We start from the raw sequence: 19,621 nt of genomic DNA, 5'->3' as shown, positions 1-19,621 counted from the left end.
TATTGTTCTAATTTGATATGCTATTGAATTGTGGAGCATGTAATTTCACTTTAAATGTGACCATTAGCTGACTGACTAAAAACTAGATTGACTGTACCAAACCACTTTCTCTCTACTATATACACTATACAGCCAAAAGTATGTAGACCCCCCTCCTAATTGTTAAGTTCAGGTGTTTTAGCCGCACTTATTGTGAACATTTGTAAACAGGCAGTTAAATAAATTATTTGCCCTTAACTTTGTGGTACTGGCTTGGGCATGTCCATTTCGTTTTTCAGGATGATGTTACCTCTGTGGATGTAAGGTTCATAAAGTTGTCATTGGATGAGTTTGGTGTGTAGGAACCTCAGTAGCCTACACACAGCTATTACCTCAACCCCAAGTCAACATATTTGGTATTAATTGGAATGTCACTTGTGATATGAATTAGAATGTTATTTGTGAGCCAGGCTTTTTGACTGACTGGTCACAAGTTCTTACAGACATACTGTTATCCCAAAATATGTATTGAAACGTCTTCCCAGAAGAATGAAGGTTGTTATAGGGTGTGTTAGGGGTAGTGGTTTTGAGTTTGCATACTATCCCCATGCTCTCATCATTTTGTCCATTTAATATACAGTGTATCACAAAAGTGAGTACACCCCTCACATTTCTGCAAATATTTCATTATATCTTTTCATGGGACAACACTATAGACATGAGACTTGGATATAACTTAGAGTAGTCAGTGTACAGCTTGTATAGCAGTGTAGATTTACTGTCTTCTGAAAATAACTCAACACACAGCCATTAATGTCTAAATGGCTGGCAACATAAGTGAGTACACCCCACAGTGAACATGTCCAAATTGTGCCCAAATGTGTCGTTGTCCCTCCCTGGTGTCATGTGTCAAGGTCCCAGGTGTAAATGGGGAGCAGGGCTGTTAAATTTGGTGTTTTGGGTACAATTCTCTCATACTGGCCACTGGATATTCAACATGGCACCTCATGGCAAAGAACTCTCTGAGGATGTGAGAAATAGAATTGTTGCTCTCCACAAAGATGGCCTGGGCTATAAGAAGATTGCTAACACCCTGAAACTGAGCTACAGCATGGTGGCCAAGGTCATACAGCGGTTTTCCAGGACAGGTTCCACTCGGAACAGGCTTCGCCAGGGTCGACCAAAGAAGTTGAGTCCACGTGTTCGGCGTCATATCCAGAGGTTGGCTTTAAAAAATAGACACATGAGTGCTGCCAGCATTGCTGCAGAGGTTGAAGACGTGGGAGGTCAGCCTGTCAGTGCTCAGACCATACGCCGCACACTGCATCAACTCGGTCTGCATGGTCGTCGTCCCAGAAGGAAGCTGACGCACAAGAAAGCCCGCAAACAGTTTGCTGAAGACAAGCAGTCCAAGAACATGGATTACTGGAATGCCCTGTGGTCTGACGAGACCAAGATAAACTTGTTTGGCTCAGATGGTGTCCAGCATGTGTGGCGGCGCCCTGGTGAGAAGTACCAAGACAACTGTATCTTGCCTACAGTCAAGCATGGTGGTGGTAGCATCATGGTCTTGGGCTGCATGAGTGCTGCTGGCACTGGGGAGCTGCAGTTCATTGAGGGAAACATGAATTCCAACATGTACTGTGACATTCTGAAACAGAGCATGATCCCCTCCCTTCGAAAACTGGGCCTCAAGGCAGTTTTCCAACAGGATAACGACCCCAAACACAACCTCCAAGATGACAACTGCCTTGCTGAGGAAGCTGAAGGTAAAGGTGATGGACTAAACCCAATTGAGCACCTGTGGCGCATCCTCAAGTGGAAGGTGGAGCAGTTCAAGGTGTCTAACATCCACCAGCTCCGTGATGTCATCATGGAGGAGTGGAAGAGGATTCCAGTAGCAACCTGTGCAGCTCTGGTGAATTCCATGCCCAGGAGGGTTAAGGCAGTGCTGGATAATAATGGTGGTCACACAAAATATTGACACTTTGGGCACAATTTGGACATGTTCACTGTGGGGTGTACTCACTTATGTTGCCAGCCATTTAGACATTAATGGCTGTGTGTTGAGTTATTTTCAGAAGACAGTAAATCTACACTGCTATACAAGTTGTACACTGACTACTCTAAGTTATATCCAAGTTTTATTTCTATAGTGTCGTCCAATGAAAACATATAATAAAATATTTGCAGAAATGTGAGGGGTGTACTCACTTTTGTGATACACTGTACATACTGTATGTGACTTAAGCAATAGAACACGAGTGCCGTAGATCATCACAGCCGTGATGTTATTCGCGATAACACACGACCTCAAGTGTTCTATTGCTTTTATACAACAGTTTTTACAAAATAAAGAAAGAAAATAAATCAAAGAAGCCCCGAATTTCATAATAAATATGCTTTAATATTGACAATACCTTCCGCCAAAAAGTAGTTCCACAAGAAATATAAAGTTTAACACTACAAAGCAGACATCCCAAGTTGCAAAAACTCATTTCAGGGAGGTAAGAACAACAAGAAGAAAAAGGCAAGAACCTCCAAAAGGAAAAAAGAGAAATAAAAAACCTCTCGCACACACCAAAGGAGATGGGTGAGAACTGAACTTTTAGGAGCTGCTAACTGGGCTATTAAGCTAACTGTTCGCGTTACAAACACATTAATTCCCTACATAGTGCACTAGATTGTATATCAGACAACACATTCATGTTCACTACATAGTGCACAAGACAATATATTAGACAATTGCTTTATGTTCCCTACACAGTGCACTAGATTGTATATCAGATAACGGATTTAAAAAGCAATCGGGAAAAAAAGTCTGTGTCGCCTGCGTGCGCGTTTGTGTGCATGAAGCTTGTCGTTACTGGCAACGCGTCAGCGGAGTAATACAGTTGTGGTGTGAAAAGGCCGTGCTGTTATCACGAATATCAGCACGGTTAAAACGCTTCTCAACCAATCAGATTGTAAGGTCGGAACTAACTGTTGTATAAAACACAGTTATGACACAATTTGCAAGGTTCTCATTTAGCATGAGATTTAGTACAGTGTTATGTAGATTGGACAGCTTTTGTATGCTCTGGTATATTTCAAACACTTCGGGAAGTCACTTCGGATATGAGAGTCTGCCAAGTAACATTCATGTAAATTTGACACCTTTGTCCACTATTTAATAGCTTGCTGGGAATTTATGATGCAAGTTGAAAGTCTGATGCAAAAATTCCAAGCTAGCTTACAAGAAAAAATTATACAAAAAGATACTAAAGGCCCTGAATGTTCCTAGAGATACAGTAGGAAGCATAATTTGCAAGTTTAATATTAAAGAAGCACTGGCTACTCTACCTGTACATGACAGAAAGAGAAACCTATCACCAGCTGCCACCAGATCCCTGAGGAGTCCAGTGGTCAAAAACTCCTGAGTCACTGCAGAAGATCTGCTGCAAGATTTGGCGGCAGCAGGTACTGAGGTTTCAGTTTGCACAGTAAGGCACATACTAAACGCTGAGGGTCTCCATGCCTGACCTCCAGTCTGTACACCGCTAATGACCCAAAAGCACAAGAAAAGTTGGCTCTAATAAGCTTAAAACCATAAATAAGCCCTAAAAAGGTTTGGGACTCTGTTCTATGGAAATATCAAATAAAACTGGAGCTGGCCTGTGAATCAGCAGTATGTCAGGAGGAGAAAGAATTAAGCATATGCTGAAAAGTACACCCTGCCTACATTGATGCATGGTGGTGGCTTGGTGATGCTCTGTGACTGCATTGCTTCCTCTGGCTCTGGCAAACTGCAGTATATAGAGTCCCCAAAGCCCTGGTTTCAGAATTCATCCCGGAAGATTCTGGAGTGGACATCACAGTCGCCTGATTTCAACCTCTTGGAATTTGGAAAGAGTGGTTGCAGCACACAAACCCAAGAATATTAGTGACCTGGAGGAACACTGCCATTAGCAGGTGTCTGGCTATGCATCACCTTTGCAGCAGGTCATAACAGTAAACGAGGGCACTACTAAGCACTAAAGATGTTTCTCATGAAGAGCTTGAATAAATCTGAGACTGAGTTGAATGATTTTAGAATAATTATATAAATTTGCAAGTGTAAGTGTTGTTTGCCCCACATGAATTTTGGAACAACAATGTGTCTAAAGGAATTTGTGCCTATTCATTTAAAGGAGAAATTTTGGCGTCAGGTACTGTTGTTGGACGAGAAGGCCTAGCTTGCAGTTAGCAAGTTGCAGTTAACTAACTTATTATACCATGGCTTTTTAACCTAGTGGTAGCCTAGTGGGTAGAGCTTTGGACTGTCTATTGAAAGGTTGAGAGTTCAAATCCCAGCTCTGCCATGCAGCCATTGTTGGGCCCTTGAGCAAGGCTCTTAACCCTCTCTGCTACAGGGGCGCTGTACAATGGCTGACCCTGCGCTCTGACCCCAGCTTCCAAACAAGCTGGGATACTCGAAGAAAGAATTTCATTGTACTGTACATCTGTATATGTACGTATATATAACAAATAAAGATGTCCTGTTCTTTGTTGATGTTGCTTTACTGCACTGAGACTTCTTCATGCTGAAACAGGAAATTGCACTTCCCAAAACTGTTGCCAGAAGATCAAAGGCATATAATTTTTTATACAAATATATTTTTTTACAAGTTAAAAAGAAGGTTTTTTTGCTATGTATGTCTGGTTATAGTCTTCTGCTTTTTGGTTGGATTTTAATACTGAGAAGATTGGATAGAACATAAATAAGCACATGACAAAACAACTTGTTTCCAAAGCTGTTAATTTCTTCTCACATATCTGTATTTAGTTTGACATGGCCTGTGTTAGTAGGGGAATTTCTATGTTGTAAATTGTAGATGTAAAATATGAGCATTGGAAAGAATTCCTCTCTTCAGGGAATCTCACTTGGAAACAAACTTAAAGACTAGCGCTTTTTGTGTCTAGTACTGTCAGAAGTCTGGTCATCCCTGCCCATCATCCGCTGTTGACAACATGAATATAATTCACATTGGCTGTACTGTATGTCAGTTTGCCATTATTTGCTTTGGGAGCATTGATAGTGGCTAAGTTGTCAGTGATATTTGTAACATACTACATAGACTTTGACCTTAAGATTGTGTCTGCTTCAGCCAAGAGGAGCTTCAGCCAAAATCTACTTCTGGAGCTACACAACTTTCAGTTAAACTTGCTCTGGGAAGCAAAGACATGGGTCCAGATTTCAGTTTCTGTCCCGATCCATGAAAAAAAACACAGCATCAGACAAAGTTCCCACAGACCCGTTTTCCTGTGTACTACTTTATTAATAAATGCATAAACGACCTGGTCCAGAGTTACTATTAAGCACAACTAGTGCACAACACATCTTTTTCATTTACACCACACGATTGATCTTTATGGAACCATGGGTATGCACAAAATATATGAATCACTGAAAACACAATCTCTCAGTAGAGTCAGATTGACAGATTGTTTAATAAAATCACATATTCTTATCAAAATAAAAGTAAAAGCTGACCAACTTTTTCTGTAGCTATTTTTGCACTTCACTTTGTAGTGCATTTTTACAAATGCTAAGTAAATCAAAGAGCAAAGACTTTTTTTGTGTGTGTAAAAAAGGGCATGCTTTAATTTTCCACTATGAATAAAAGGTTTAAAAGTCTTCAAAATAACCAAAAGGATGAACTGAAAGTGTAAGGAGTGGATTGTTATTATTGCATATTATACAAAGATTTTGATATAAATTCTACTTCATCATTCCTAGATACAGAGCAGATAAGCAGGAGCTTACTCGTCAAGAGGCTTACAACTAGACTTAGGTGCACTTTAACTACATGACTGATCGCAGATAATTTCAAAAATAAAACAGTGGTTGGGACACTCTTGATTGGTCATGACAGACATGCAAGACCTAGTCACCGTAGGTAGGTGGGTAGGTAGGTAGGTGGGTGGGTGGATGGATGGATGGATGGATGGGTGGGTGGATGGATGGGTGGATGGATGGGTGGATGGATGGACTTGGGTTGGTTGGATGGATGGATGGATGGATGGACTTGGGTGGTTGGTTGGATGGATGGATGGATGGACTTGGGTGGTTGGTTGGATGGATGGATGGATGGACTTGGATGGATGGACTTGGGTGGTTGGTTGGATGGATGGATGGATGGGTGGATGGATAGATGGATAGATACATAGATAGATACATACATACATACTTTATTTATCCAGAGGGAAATTATTGTTCAATATGATATATACTTTATTTATCCAGAGGGAAATTATTGTTCAATATGATATATACTTTATTTATCCAGAGGGAAATTATTGTTCAATATGATATATACTTTATTTATCCAGAGGGAAATTATTGTTCAATATGATATATACTTTATTTATTCAGAGGGAAATTATTGTTCAATATGATATATACTTTATTTATCCAGAGGGAAATTATTGTCAGACATATGGTAGGGCCATACACAGGTTCCACAAAATGCAAACTAATGTGTACTAGAAATAGATAGAGAATGGTAAGTGTTAGGTTTTGTTCCAGAAGTCAATGCTAAATTGGAACATGTACAACATAAACTTGAGCAGTTTTTAAAACTTTCTACCAGTGACACCCTTTTTTTCCAAGCTGACACCCAAAATGGGAACAACACTAACACCTTTTCTGTCAGACACAAAGTGTACAGATCTCCACAATGGTGTTAAAGATTCTTTTAGCTGCAAGTCAGAAAAGACAATATGTTAACAGCAAGTGGCTTTAGTTCATTTGACAAGTAGCCTACTGAGGGGAAGTGGGGAAATTGTAACTAGCTAAAGGGAATTGTCTGAGTGACAGGCATAACAAAAAACGAACATGTACAAAAAAGATATGAAACTGAGCACTTAACTACATGTACTGTGAGTGATTGATGGAAAGAGTTTGACAAAGACAAATAAAAAAAAAATCCAAAATAGAATATATAGAGACGTTAGACACAAACTTAGTTGTAAGTAACTATGGATGTGTAAGTGGCCCCGCTCCTCTGGGAGGTCTGTTGATTGACAGTGGGAAGCCTCGAGGCACTGTTGGAGGTGGAGTGGGAGGAGGGGACAGGCATACCTGAGCCATGAGGCACCGCTCTGCTTTAGAAAGAAGAGATGGAGGCCCCCCTTCTTTACCTGAGCTGGCACATGAAGGCCCAGCCTGCCCAGTAATGCTGTAATTAGGCCTGATTTGTAGCCAGGAGGGTGGTGCTAACACCATCATGAGACCTGTCATTTACCTGGACAAATGAGAGATAAGGCCACAATAGACAGGAGTGGCAGGCTCAGACAAGGGCTCAGATTTCCGCTTGTTGGATGGATTGTGTATTGGCCTCTGAATGAGCCTGTCACCATTCTAGAGAAAATAACATACTTTCTCCCAAATGTAATTAGATTAGTTTTTTTTTATTTCAGAGGTATTTGCCATAGGCAGAAGTTTAGTTTTTAGTTGTTATGTAATATATTAGGACTCTTATTATTGAGCATCATTAAGAATGAACGAACAAACATTGTTATTGAAGGAAAACAGTGTTAGTTGGCAGTTTTATGAGTTAGGAAAGGCTGTTTACTGCCCGTCTTGAAGAACAAAAGCATATTTTCCCTAAACAATTATTTATAAAATGGCCAAAACCAAAAAAACAGGCCAATGATGTCATTGTGTATATAACACAGGGTTAAAACTATATTTTCTAAACCTTCTTACTGTTACATTTTACACATCTTGCAAATTGCATATCCAAAAAAGTTGGGGCATTTTGTACAATGCATTTAAAACTAGAATCTGGGACTGGTTTATTTTCTTAAATCTTTATTTAACTGAAAGTGCAAAGAAAAGATGTCCAGTGTTTTAATAGTACTTTCTAAATACAAGTATTTTATTTGTAATTCCTACTCCTGAAACTTTGTGTGTCCAAACTGTTTTTAAACATCTGTGGTCTGGTTTAAATTCATATTCTGCTACTCTTGTTTTATGTGTGGCAGAATGCATGTAATGTTTTATATATTTACAGATCAGGCTGCACTCAGTGTCCATTTTATCAGCGCCACTTACCATATAGAAGCACTTTGTACTGTAGTTCTACAATTACTGACTGTAGTCCATCTGTTTCTCTGCATGCTTTGTTAGCGTACTTTCACCCTGTTCTTCAATGGTCTGGACCCCCACAGGACCACCACAGAGCAGGTACTGTTTGGGTGTTGGATCATTCTCAGCACTGCAGTGACACTGACATGGTGATGGTGTGTTAGTGTGTGTTGTGCTGGTATGAGTGCATCAGACACAGCAATGCTGATGGAGTTTTTTAAACACCTTACTGTCACTGCTGGACTGAGAATAGTCCACCAACCAAATATATCCAGCCAACAGCGCCCCGTGGGCAGCGTCCTGTGAAAAACAAAGTGCTTCTATATGGTAAGTGGAGCTGATAAAATGGACAGTGAGTGTAGAAACAAGGAGGTGGTTTTAATGTTATGGCTGATCTGTGTGTGTGTGTGTGTATATATATGTGTAGTATGTAAGTACATACAGTGTACAGCATGTCATTGTAAATTGGCTTATATTAAAGAAATACAAATTGTTAAGACCTATTAACGATTTTATATAAACCAACAGAATTAAAATGTCTATACTAAAAAAATACACTATAGTAAATGGAAAAACAGTGGACCACCCTCCCTAATATTTTGTTAGGTACTGTAGCAATGTAGAAGTGCTCTTTTAAGCATGACTGTGTCCTGGTTGGTAAACATAGCTTAATGAATTTGGTGGGAGGATTTCTAATGGTCTGCCTATTTAAGTAATGTCTTTTTGTTTACAGTTGGGATCTTTGTTAGTGGACAAAATTACCTGTACTTGACCTGTCAGTAGGTCACGTTTATTATACTTTTATTTATTTATTAGGATTTGAATGTCATGTTTTACACACTTTGGTTACATTCATGACAGAAATGGTAGTTACTCATTACACAAGGTTACTCACAGTCATGGCCAATTTAGTGTCTCCAATTCACCTCACTTGCATGTCTTTGGACTGTGGGAGGAAACCGGAGCTCCCGGAGGAAACCCACGCAGACGCGGGGAGAATATGTAAACTCCACACAGAAAGGACCCTGACAGCCCCACCTGGGGATCGAACCCCGGACCTTCTCGCTGTGAGCTGACAGTGCTACACACTGAGCCACCGTACCGCAGGTTTATTATACTAGATTGCAAATTACATTGGTGTTAGTGAATTTTGACCACTGTTCCAACCTAATAATAATGATAATAATGATAATAATAATAATGTGCCTAACACCCTGTTTAATTTATCCCATTTAGTTGCATTAAATGATTCAGATTTTTGTCACCACCACTAGTGGTAAGTGTAAATCTGGTCCTATGCAATGTGTCGGATAATCTGGAATTAAATAACTTTGCCCATCACAGAACAAATCACATGTTCACAGGACAATCCACCTTAAAATATTTAGCAGAAAAAATGGTTTGAGGTTTGAATCTTAGTTCAGTAGAAGTTTTTGATGCATAAACTGACTACCCTGTCTTTGTGTTTCTCAGCTACGTGGTGAATCTGGGCTTGATTGATAAACTATATGGCTGCTTCCTGTACGTGCAAGGGCCCATCGATGAGAATCCTAAGATGTCTGCTTTTCTGGAACAGGCTGCAGCTCTCCTACATGCCATGTGCAAGTTGTGTTTTGCCGTGAATGGTCGGTGAGTGGCATTTCTTTCTCTCCCTCACTTTTTTCCCAGCATTTGTTGATGTGCTGTTGCACGGATACCAGAATGTCATCAATCACTAGTGGCCCATATCTCTAACTCTCTCATTCTTAACTCCTGCCTAGAGCCCACCCACACACGTGTCTGTGTATGCGTGCATATGTGCGTGTGAGTGTATTCGTTGACAGAGGCTATCCATGCAGTCACCTCCAATAATGTTCTGCCCATGATCTGAAACTCTGATGGTGACTTACCTCTGTATCTCTTCTGTCCTTTTCCCTTCATAAACTCTTTGATCTCTGGAGTACTTGTCATGTGTGTCTTCTACAAACTTGATTCTATTTGTATCTAAATGTGTTTATTGATATTGTTAGTTTTGTATTGGTCACATTGACCAGTCTTACCAGTGCTGCTATGCCTGGTTTTGTATATGTCCAGCTGCTGTATGTTTTAACACTGCCCAGCTGTTTAACACCATTCTCTCTGTCTCCCCAAGCCTGTGTTACTAAATATCTGTGAGAAACGGCAGCAGCTAACACATTTAATAGCTCCACTCATTACAGTGGCGCGTTATAATCAACATCCGTTTAATCCACTCATCTATGCGTCTGACCAACATTATTCACCAGGTTGAGTGTGCAGTGGATTTTTCGGAGCGTTTCTGCTCTCTGACAGTTGCTGTGTCGTGGGATTTGCTTGACAGTGGGGGTCATGTAGTTACAGTGTTGCTAATTTCCACACTCCACGCTCGGCTGACTTCAAGTAACAGCATGCACAGTGGGGTGGCATCCAGAGGCCAGGCAAGCCCCTATATTTAAACACTAAATCAGTGTGTTGATGGGTTCTACTAATAATTACCTGTCATGTGCCGATCTGTGCTACGTGAAACTGTTTAAATTGTCACTGTTGTGTAAGATTGTGCTGATTTTTATCTCTAAATTAAAAACTGGCATTTTCTTGCCCCATGATTAACAGTAAATCAGGCAGACAATAGCTGCATTAGTACAGATTTAGCAGTAAGCACAGGTGGGCTGATTCAGGACAGGTAAGCAGTTTCGGATTGCTTCTGTACGGACCGCTATATACCTTCGTCCCACACAGTGGCTGCGGTTTCACAGTCAAGGGAAGAGGAACCTGTCGTGCAAAGTCACGTAGGGAGAACTGAGCCTTTGTTCGCTCACACAAATGCTAATCCTGAGTTTCGATTAGAAATCTGGTCTGATCTGAGAACTGCTATGTGATTTATTTTAATGGGGAGTTTTTAACTCTACATATGAAAACATGCAACTATGTTATTTATTTATTTATTAGAATTTTAACGTCATGTTTTACACTCTTTGGTTACATTAATTACAGAAACGGTAGTTACTCATTACACAAGATTCATTAGTTTACAAGTTTAATATCAAACATAATTATGGATAATTTTGCATCTCCAGTTCACCTCACTTGCCCAGAACCCAGGACCTTCTTGCTGTGAGGCAACAGTTCTACCCACTGAGCCACTGTGCTACCCCATGCAGCAATGTAGCATGGTATTGTAGTTTTAGTTATATATTTTGACACTAAGGGTTCGCTCCACCCCTGCCTTCCCCAACCTTATGGCTAAGTTCATGTACCACTATGTGCCTTCTGTATTTGTGAGCCCCGCCCGGACTTCTAACCCACAGATTTTAGGCACTGATGTTACCAGCAGCGTGGCTCTTGACATTACACCACACAAGCTCACAATAAGCTTGTCATTCATCGTTCATCATTCATTCATTCAGCTCTGTTTTCTATGTGGATGTTTAAAATAAACCTGTAATAAACCTTCAATAAAACTGATTAACCAAGAGGAAATCATTTCCAAGGGTAACGTGTATGTTGGGTAGCTTTGTTTCTTAATTAAAATTATCTTTTTGTAATATGTTTTTGTTTTAGTAACCTAAAATTATTATTAAGGGGTAAGAATATCAGTAAATGAGCCATAAAATTAACTTTGTATTTGATCAAATTCTGTAAATTTCTGTTTGTGTTGTGTTTATTTGTGACAGTGTGGATATCATTTTTAAAACACAGAATTCTGTAGTACTTTGTCCAAATGAAAAAATCCTCAGCTTGAGCAAAAACTGCTTAGAGCAAAGTACAGAGTTTCTGCTTGATTTAGCAAAGCAGCAGCATGACGAGGATTCACACTGCTTCCACCTCTTGATTCTTGATTCAGTACTACATTCAAAGCTCTTCTATGACCTTTATAACTTCTCCACACATGAACATTGATAAAGAGTATTAATTAGGAAAGGGTTAAGTGTGAAAAGCAGCCAGTGTGGAAATCCCATGAAGATTGACACAACAATCTAGCAGGACGAGACCCAGTACACTTCCAGGGAAATTACCGCTAGGGCACATGTATGAACAAAAGCCAATACATTACGGGTAAAGACAGACTGACACCTTTTGATCAAGTAAATGGCACAATCATTTAGGGGTTTTCCATCCACCTTTTAGTTTTACAAATACACCTTACAGCAATTAATAAAAGAAAAAAAAAAAAAAAAAAACCCGTCGAGATATCTTGCAGTTACTATGCTCGAAAAGCTGGTTTGTCAGGAAAAAAAAACCCCAAAAATTAAAAAAAAAAATTAAAACAGATTTTAAATAAAAACTCTGATTTGATTTGAATTGATGATGATGATCCTGTATGATGGACGAGCAACTATCCTACAAGCGCCTGTAGAACACCTATTTTGTTTTACTAGGTCTATTGAACCCATACACCAACTATGTTCCATGGGTGCATAATTGCACAATTTTAGTTGTTCTTCCCTTGGCACATCAGGCAGTGTCATGTACAATTAATAATTGAAATACCGCTTGTAAACATGTGTCTTAATTACTTCTACGTTTCTAGTTACTCCTATCATTTGAGGGCTATTGGGAGTTATGGACTACTAGGAGCATAAAAGAAAATAATCTATAGTGTTTGTTAGCAGGACAGGCGGCAAAATTATTTTATTTATAAGCTACAGTTTGAATACCTGTATTTGACACACACACACACACACACACACACATATATATACTGGTGCATGTCATAAAATTAATGAAAAAGTTGATTTATTTCAGTAATTCCATTCAAAAAGTGAAACTTGTATATTATATTCATTCATTACACACAGACTGATATATTTCAAATGTTTATTTTTTTTAATGTTGATGATTATAACTGACAACTAATGAAAACCCCAAATTCAGTATCTCAGAAAATTAGAATATTACTTAAGACCAATACAAAAAAAGGATTTTTAGAAATGTTGGCCAACTGAAAAGTATGAACATGAAAAGTATGAGCATGTACAGCACTTAATACTTAGCTGGGGCTCCTTTTGCCTGGATTACTGCAGCAATGCGGCGTGGCATGGAGTCCATCAGTCTGTGGCACTGCTCAGGTGTTATGAGAGCCCAGGTTGCTCTGATAGTGGCCTTCAGCTCTTCTGAATTGTTGGGTCTGGCGTATCGCATCTTCCTCTTCACAATACCCCATAAATTTTCTATGGGGTTAAGGTCAGGCGAGTTTGCTGGCCAATTAAGAACAGGGATACCATGGTCCTTAAACCAGGTACTGGTAACTTTGGCACTGTGTGCAGGTGCCAAGTCCTGTTGGAAAATGAAATCTGCATTTCCATAAAGTTGGTCAGCAGCAGGAAGCATGAAGTGCTCTAAAACTTCCTGGTAGACGGCTGCGTTGACCTTGGACCTCAGAAAACACAGTGGACCAACACCAGCAGATGACATGGCACTCCAAACCATCACTGACTGTGGAAACTTTACACTGGACCTCAAGCAACGTGGATTATGTGCCTCTCCTCTCTTCCTCCAGACTCTGGGACCTTGATTTCCAAAGGTAATGCAAAATGTACTTTCATCAGAGAACATAACTTTGGACCACTCAGCAGTCCTTTTTGTCTTTAGCCCAGGCGAGACGCTTCTGACGCTGTCTCTTGTTCAAGAGTGGCTTGACACAAGGAATGCGACAGCTGAAACCCATGTCTTGCATACGTCTGTGTGTGGTGGTTCTTGAAGCACTGACTCCAGCTGCAGTCCACTCTTTGTGAATCTCCACATTTTTGAATGGGTTTTGTTTCACAATCCTCTCCAGGGTGCGGTTATCCCTATTGCTTTTTTCTACCACATCTTTTCTTTCCCTTCGCCTCTCTATTAATGTGCTTGGACACAGAGCTCTGTGAACAGCCAGCCTCTTTAGCAATGACCTTTTGTGTCTTGCCCTCCTTGTGCAAGGTGTCAATGGTCGTCTTTTGGACAACTGTCAAGTCAGCAGTCTTCCCCATGATTGTGTAGCCTACAGAACTAGACTGAGAGACCATTTAAAGGCCTTTGCAGGTGTTTTGAGTTAATTAGCTGATTAGAGTGTAAGTAAGTAAGTAAGTAAGTAAATTTTATTTATAAAGCACTCTTAAAACAACTTACGTTGACCAAAGTGCTGTACATCGAATAAGCATACATAACACAACAATATATTAAAAAAGTAAGAACCAAATAAAAATACAGAGTAAGAGACAAAATAAAACAAATACAAATAGACTAAACAATTAAAATTAACACAGCTGGCACCAGGTGTCTTCAATATTGTACCTTGTCACAATATTCTAATTTTCTGAGATACTGAATTTGGGGTTTTCATTAGTTGTCAGTTATAATCATCAACATTAAAAGAAATAAACATTTGAAATATATCAGTCTGTGTGTAATGAATATAATATACAAGTTTCACTTTTTGAATGGAATTACTGAAATAAATCAACTTTTTCATGATATTCTAATTTTATTCTAATTTTATGACCTGCACCAGTGTATATATATATATATATATATATACAGTGTATCACAAAAGTGAGTACACCCCTCACATTTCTGCAAATATTTTATTATATCTTTTCATGGGACAACACTATAGACATGAAACTTGGATATAACTTAGAGTAGTCAGTGTACAACTTGTATAGCAGTGTAGATTTACTGTCTTCTGAAAATAACTCAACACACAGCCATTAATGTCTAAATAGCTGGCAACATAAGTGAGTACACCCCACAGTGAACATGTCCAAATTGTGCCCAAATGTGTCGTTGTCCCTCCCTGGTGTCATGTGTCAAGGTCCCAGGTGTAAATGGGGAGCAGGGCTGTTAAATTTGGTGTTTTGGGTACAATTCTCTCATACCGGCCACTGGATATTCAACATGGCACCTCATGGCAAAGAACTCTCTGAGGATGTGAGAAATAGAATTGTTGCTCTCCACAAAGATGGCCTGGGCTATAAGAAGATTGCTAACACCCTGAAACTGAGCTACAGCATGGTGGCCAAGGTCATACAGCGGTTTTCCAGGACAGGTTCCACTCGGAACAGGCTTCGCCAGGGTCGACCAAAGAAGTTGAGTCCATGTGTTCGGCGTCATATCCAGAGGTTGGCTTTAAAAAATAGACACATGAGTGCTGCCAGCATTGCTGCAGAGGTTGAAGACGTGGGAGGTCAGCCTGTCAGTGCTCAGACCATACGCCGCACACTGCATCAACTCAGTCTGCATGGTCGTCATCCCAGAAGGAAGCTGACGCACAAGAAAGCCCGCAAACAGTTTGCTGAAAACAAGCAGTCCAAGAACATGGATTACTGGAATGCCCTGTGGTCTGACGAGACCAAGATAAACTTGTTTGGCTCAGATGGTGTCCAGCATGTGTGGCGGCGCCCTGGTGAGAAGTATCAAGACAACTGTATCTTGCCTACAGTCAAGCATGGGGGTGGTAGCATCATGGTCTTGGGCTGCATGAGTGTTGCTGGCACTGGGGAGCTGCAGTTCATTGAGGGAAACATGAATTCCAACATGTACTGTGACATTCTGAAACAGAGCATGATCCCCTCCCTTCGAAAACTGGGCCTCATGGCAGTTTTCCAACAGGATAACGACCCCAAACACAACCTCCAAGATGACAACTGCCTTGCTGAGGAAGCTGAAGGTAAAGGTGATGGACTAATCCCAATTGAGCACCTGTGGCGCATCCTCAAGTGGAAGGTGGAGGAGTTCAAGGTGTCTAACATCCACCAGCTCCGTGATGTCATCATGGAGGAGTGGAAGAGGATTCCAGTAGCAACCTGTGCAGCTCTGGTGAATTCCATGCCCAGGAGGGTTAAGGCAGTGCTGGATAATAATGGTGGTCACACAAAATATTGACACTTTGGGCACAATTTGGACATGTTCACTGTGGGGTGTACTCACTTATGTTGCCAGCCATTTAGACATTAATGGCTGTGTGTTGAGTTATTTTCAGAAGACAGTAAATCTACACTGCTATACAAGTTGTACACTGACTACTCTAAGTTATATCCAAGTTTTATTTCTATAGTGTTGTCCCATGAAAAGATATAATAAAATATTTGCAGAAATGTGAGGGGTGTACTCACTTTTGTGATACACTGTGTGTATATATATATATATATATATATATATATATATATATATATATATATATATATATATATATATATATATATATATACAGGGGTTGGACAAAATAACTGAAACACCTGTCATTTTAGTGTGGGAGGTTTCATGGCTAAATTGGACCAGTCTGGTGGCCAATCTTCATTAATTGCACATTGCACCAGTAAGAGCAGAGTGTGAAGGTTCAATTAGCAGGGTAAGAGCACAGTTTTGCTCAAAATATTGCAATGCACACAACATTATGGGTGACATACCAGAGTTCAAAAGAGGACAAATTGTTGGTGCACGTCTTGCTGGCGCATCTGTGACCAAGACAGCAAGTCTTTGTGATGTATCAAGAGCCACGGTATCCAGGGTAATGTCAGCATACCACCAAGAAGGACAAACCACATCCAACAGGATTAACTGTGGATGCAAGAGGAAGCTGTCTGAAAGGGATGTTCGGGTGCTAACCCGGATTGTATCCAAAAAACATAAAACCACGGCTGCCCAAATCTGCAGAATTAAATGTGCACCTCAACTCTCCTGTTTCCACCAGAACTGTCCGTCGGGAGCTCCACAGGGTCAATATACACGGCCGGGCTGCTATAGACAAACCTTTGGTCACTCGTGCCAATGCCAAACGTCGGTTTCAATGGTGCAAGGAGCGCAAATCTTGGGCTGTGGACAATGTGAAACATGTATTGTTCTCTGATGAGTCCACCTTTACTGTTTTCCCCACATCCGGGAGAGTTACGGTGTGGAGAAGCCCCAAAGAAGCGTACCACCCAGACTGTTGCATGCCCAGAGTGAAGCATGGGGGTGGATCAGTGATGGTTTGGGCTGCCATATCATGGCATTCCCTTGGACCAATACTTGTGCTAGATGGGCGCGTCACTGCCAAGGACTACCGAACCATTCTGCAGGACCATGTGCATCCAATGGCGGTGCCGTGTATCAGGATGACAATGCACCAATACACACAGCAAGACTGGTGAAAGATTGGTTTGATTAACATGAAAGTGAAGTTGAACATCTCCCATGGCCTGCACAGTCACCAGATCTAAATATTATTGAGCCACTTTGGGGTGTTTTGGAGAAGTGAGTCAGGAAACGTTTTCCTCCACCAGCATCACGTAGTGACCTGGCCACTATCCTGCAAGAAGAATGGCTTAAAATCCCTCTGACCACTGTGCAGGACTTGTATATGTCATTTCCAAGACGAATTGACGCTGTATTGGCTGCAAAAGGAGGCCCTACACCATACTAATAAATTATTGTGGTCTAAAACCAGGTGTTTCAGTTATTTTGTCCAACCCCTGTATATATATATATACAGTGTATCACAAAAGTGAGTACACCCCTCACATTTCTGCAAATATTTTATTATATCTTTTCATGGGACAACACTATAGAAATAAAACTTGGATATAAGTTAGAGTAGTCAGTGTACAACTTGTACAGCAGTGTAGATTTACTGTCTTCTGAAAATAACTCAACACACAGCCATTAATGTCTAAATGGCTGGCAACATAAGTGAGTACACCCCACAGTGAACATGTCCAAATTGTGCCCAAAGTGTCAATATTTGTGTGACCACCATTATTATCCAGCACTGCCTTAACCCTCCTGGGCATGGAATTGACCAGAGCTGCACAGGTTGCTACTGGAATCCTCTTCCACTCCTCCATGATGACATCACGGAGCTGGTGGATGTTAGACACCTTGAACTCCTCCACCTTCCACTTGAGGATGCGCCACAGGTGCTCAATTGGGTTTAGTCCATCACCTTTACCTTCAGCTTCCTCAGCAAGGCAGTTGTCATCTTGGAGGTTGTGTTTGGGGTCGTTATCCTGTTGGAAAACTGCCATGAGGCCCAGTTTTCGAAGGGAGGGGATCATGCTCTGTTTCAGAATGTCACAGTACATGTTGGAATTCATGTTTCCCTCAATGAACTGCAGCTCCCCAGTGCCAGCAACACTCATGCAGCCCAAGACCATGATGCTACCACCACCATGCTTGACTGTAGGCAAGATACAGTTGTCTTGGTACTTCTCACCAGGGCGCCACCACACATGCTGGACACCATCTGAGCCAAACAAGTTTATCTTGGTCTCGTCAGACCACAGGGCATTCCAGTAATCCATGTTCTTGGACTGCTTGTCTTCAGCAAACTGTTTGCGGGCTTTCTTGTGCGTCAGCTTCCTTCTGGGATGACGACCATGCAGACCAAGTGGATGCAGTGTGCGGCGTATGGTCTGAGCACTGACAGGCTGACCTCCCACGTCTTCAACCTCTGTAGCAATGCTGGCAGCACTCATGTGTCTATTTTTTAAAGCCAACCTCTGGATATGACGCCGAACACGTGGACTCAACTTCTTTGGTCGACCCTGGCGAAGCCTGTTGCGAGTGGAACCTTCCTGGAAAACCGCTGTATGACCTTGGCCACCATGCTGTAGCTCAGTTTCAGGGTGTTAGCAATCTTCTTATAGCCCAGGCCATTTTTGTGGAGGGCAACAATTCTATTTCTCACATCCTCAGAGAGTTATTTGCCATGAGGTGCCATGTTGAATATCCAGTGGCCACTATGAGAGAATTGTACCCAAAACACCAAATTTAACAGCCCTGCTCCCCATTTACACCTGGGACCTTGACACATGACACCAGGGAGGGACAACGACACATTTGGGCACAATTTGGACATATTCACTGTGGGGTGTACTCACTTATGTTGCCAGCTATTTAGACATTAATGGCTGTGTGTTGAGTTATTTTCAGAAGACAGTAAATCTACACTGCTATACAAGCTGTACACTGACTACTCTAAGTTATATCCAAGTTTTATTTCTATAGTGTTGTCCCATGAAAAGATATAATGAAATATTTGCAGAAATGTGAGTGGTGTACTCACTTTTGTGATACACTGTATATATATATACAGTGTATCACAAAAGTGAGTACACCCCTCACATTTCTGCAGATATTTAAGTATATCTTTTCATGGGACAACACTGACAAAATGACACTTTGACACAATGAAAAGTAGTCTGTGTGCAGCTTATATAACAGTGTAAATTTATTCTTCCCTCAAAATAACTCAATATACAGCCATTAATGTCTAAACCACCGGCAACAAAAGTGAGTACACCCCTAAGAGACTACACCCCTAAATGTCCAAATTGAGCACTGCTTGTCATTTTCCCTCCAAAATGTCATGTGATTTGTTAGTGTTACTAGGTCTCAGGTGTGCATAGGGAGCAGGTGTGTTCAATTTAGTAGTACAGCTCTCACACTCTCTCATACTGGTCACTGAAAGTTCCAACATGACACCTCATGGCAAAGAACTCTCTGATGATCTTAAAAGACGAATTGTTGCGCTACATGAAGATGGCCAAGGCTACAAGAAGATTGCCAACACCCTGA

At 40.8% G+C, this 19,621-nt stretch overlaps 1 protein-coding gene across 7 annotated transcripts in view; it reads left to right on the top strand.

Moving 5' to 3' along the window:
- The window catches only part of scaper (S-phase cyclin A-associated protein in the ER), a 203,992-nt gene that overhangs the window by 149,136 nt on the left and 35,235 nt on the right, over window positions 1-19,621 (top strand). For all 7 annotated transcript variants that reach the window (XM_062991980.1, XM_062991994.1, XM_062992001.1 and 4 more), the window contains one exon: window positions 9,563-9,718. In XM_062991980.1, coding sequence (XP_062848050.1) covers window positions 9,563-9,718 — 156 coding nt within the window. The remainder of the gene's footprint in view (window positions 1-9,562; window positions 9,719-19,621) is intronic.

Source organism: Trichomycterus rosablanca, chromosome 1, assembly GCF_030014385.1.
Source record: "Trichomycterus rosablanca isolate fTriRos1 chromosome 1, fTriRos1.hap1, whole genome shotgun sequence".
Taxonomy (NCBI): domain Eukaryota; kingdom Metazoa; phylum Chordata; class Actinopteri; order Siluriformes; family Trichomycteridae; genus Trichomycterus; species Trichomycterus rosablanca.
The sequence above is the reverse complement of the archived record's forward strand: the minus strand, read 5'-3'. Positions and strand labels throughout refer to the sequence as shown.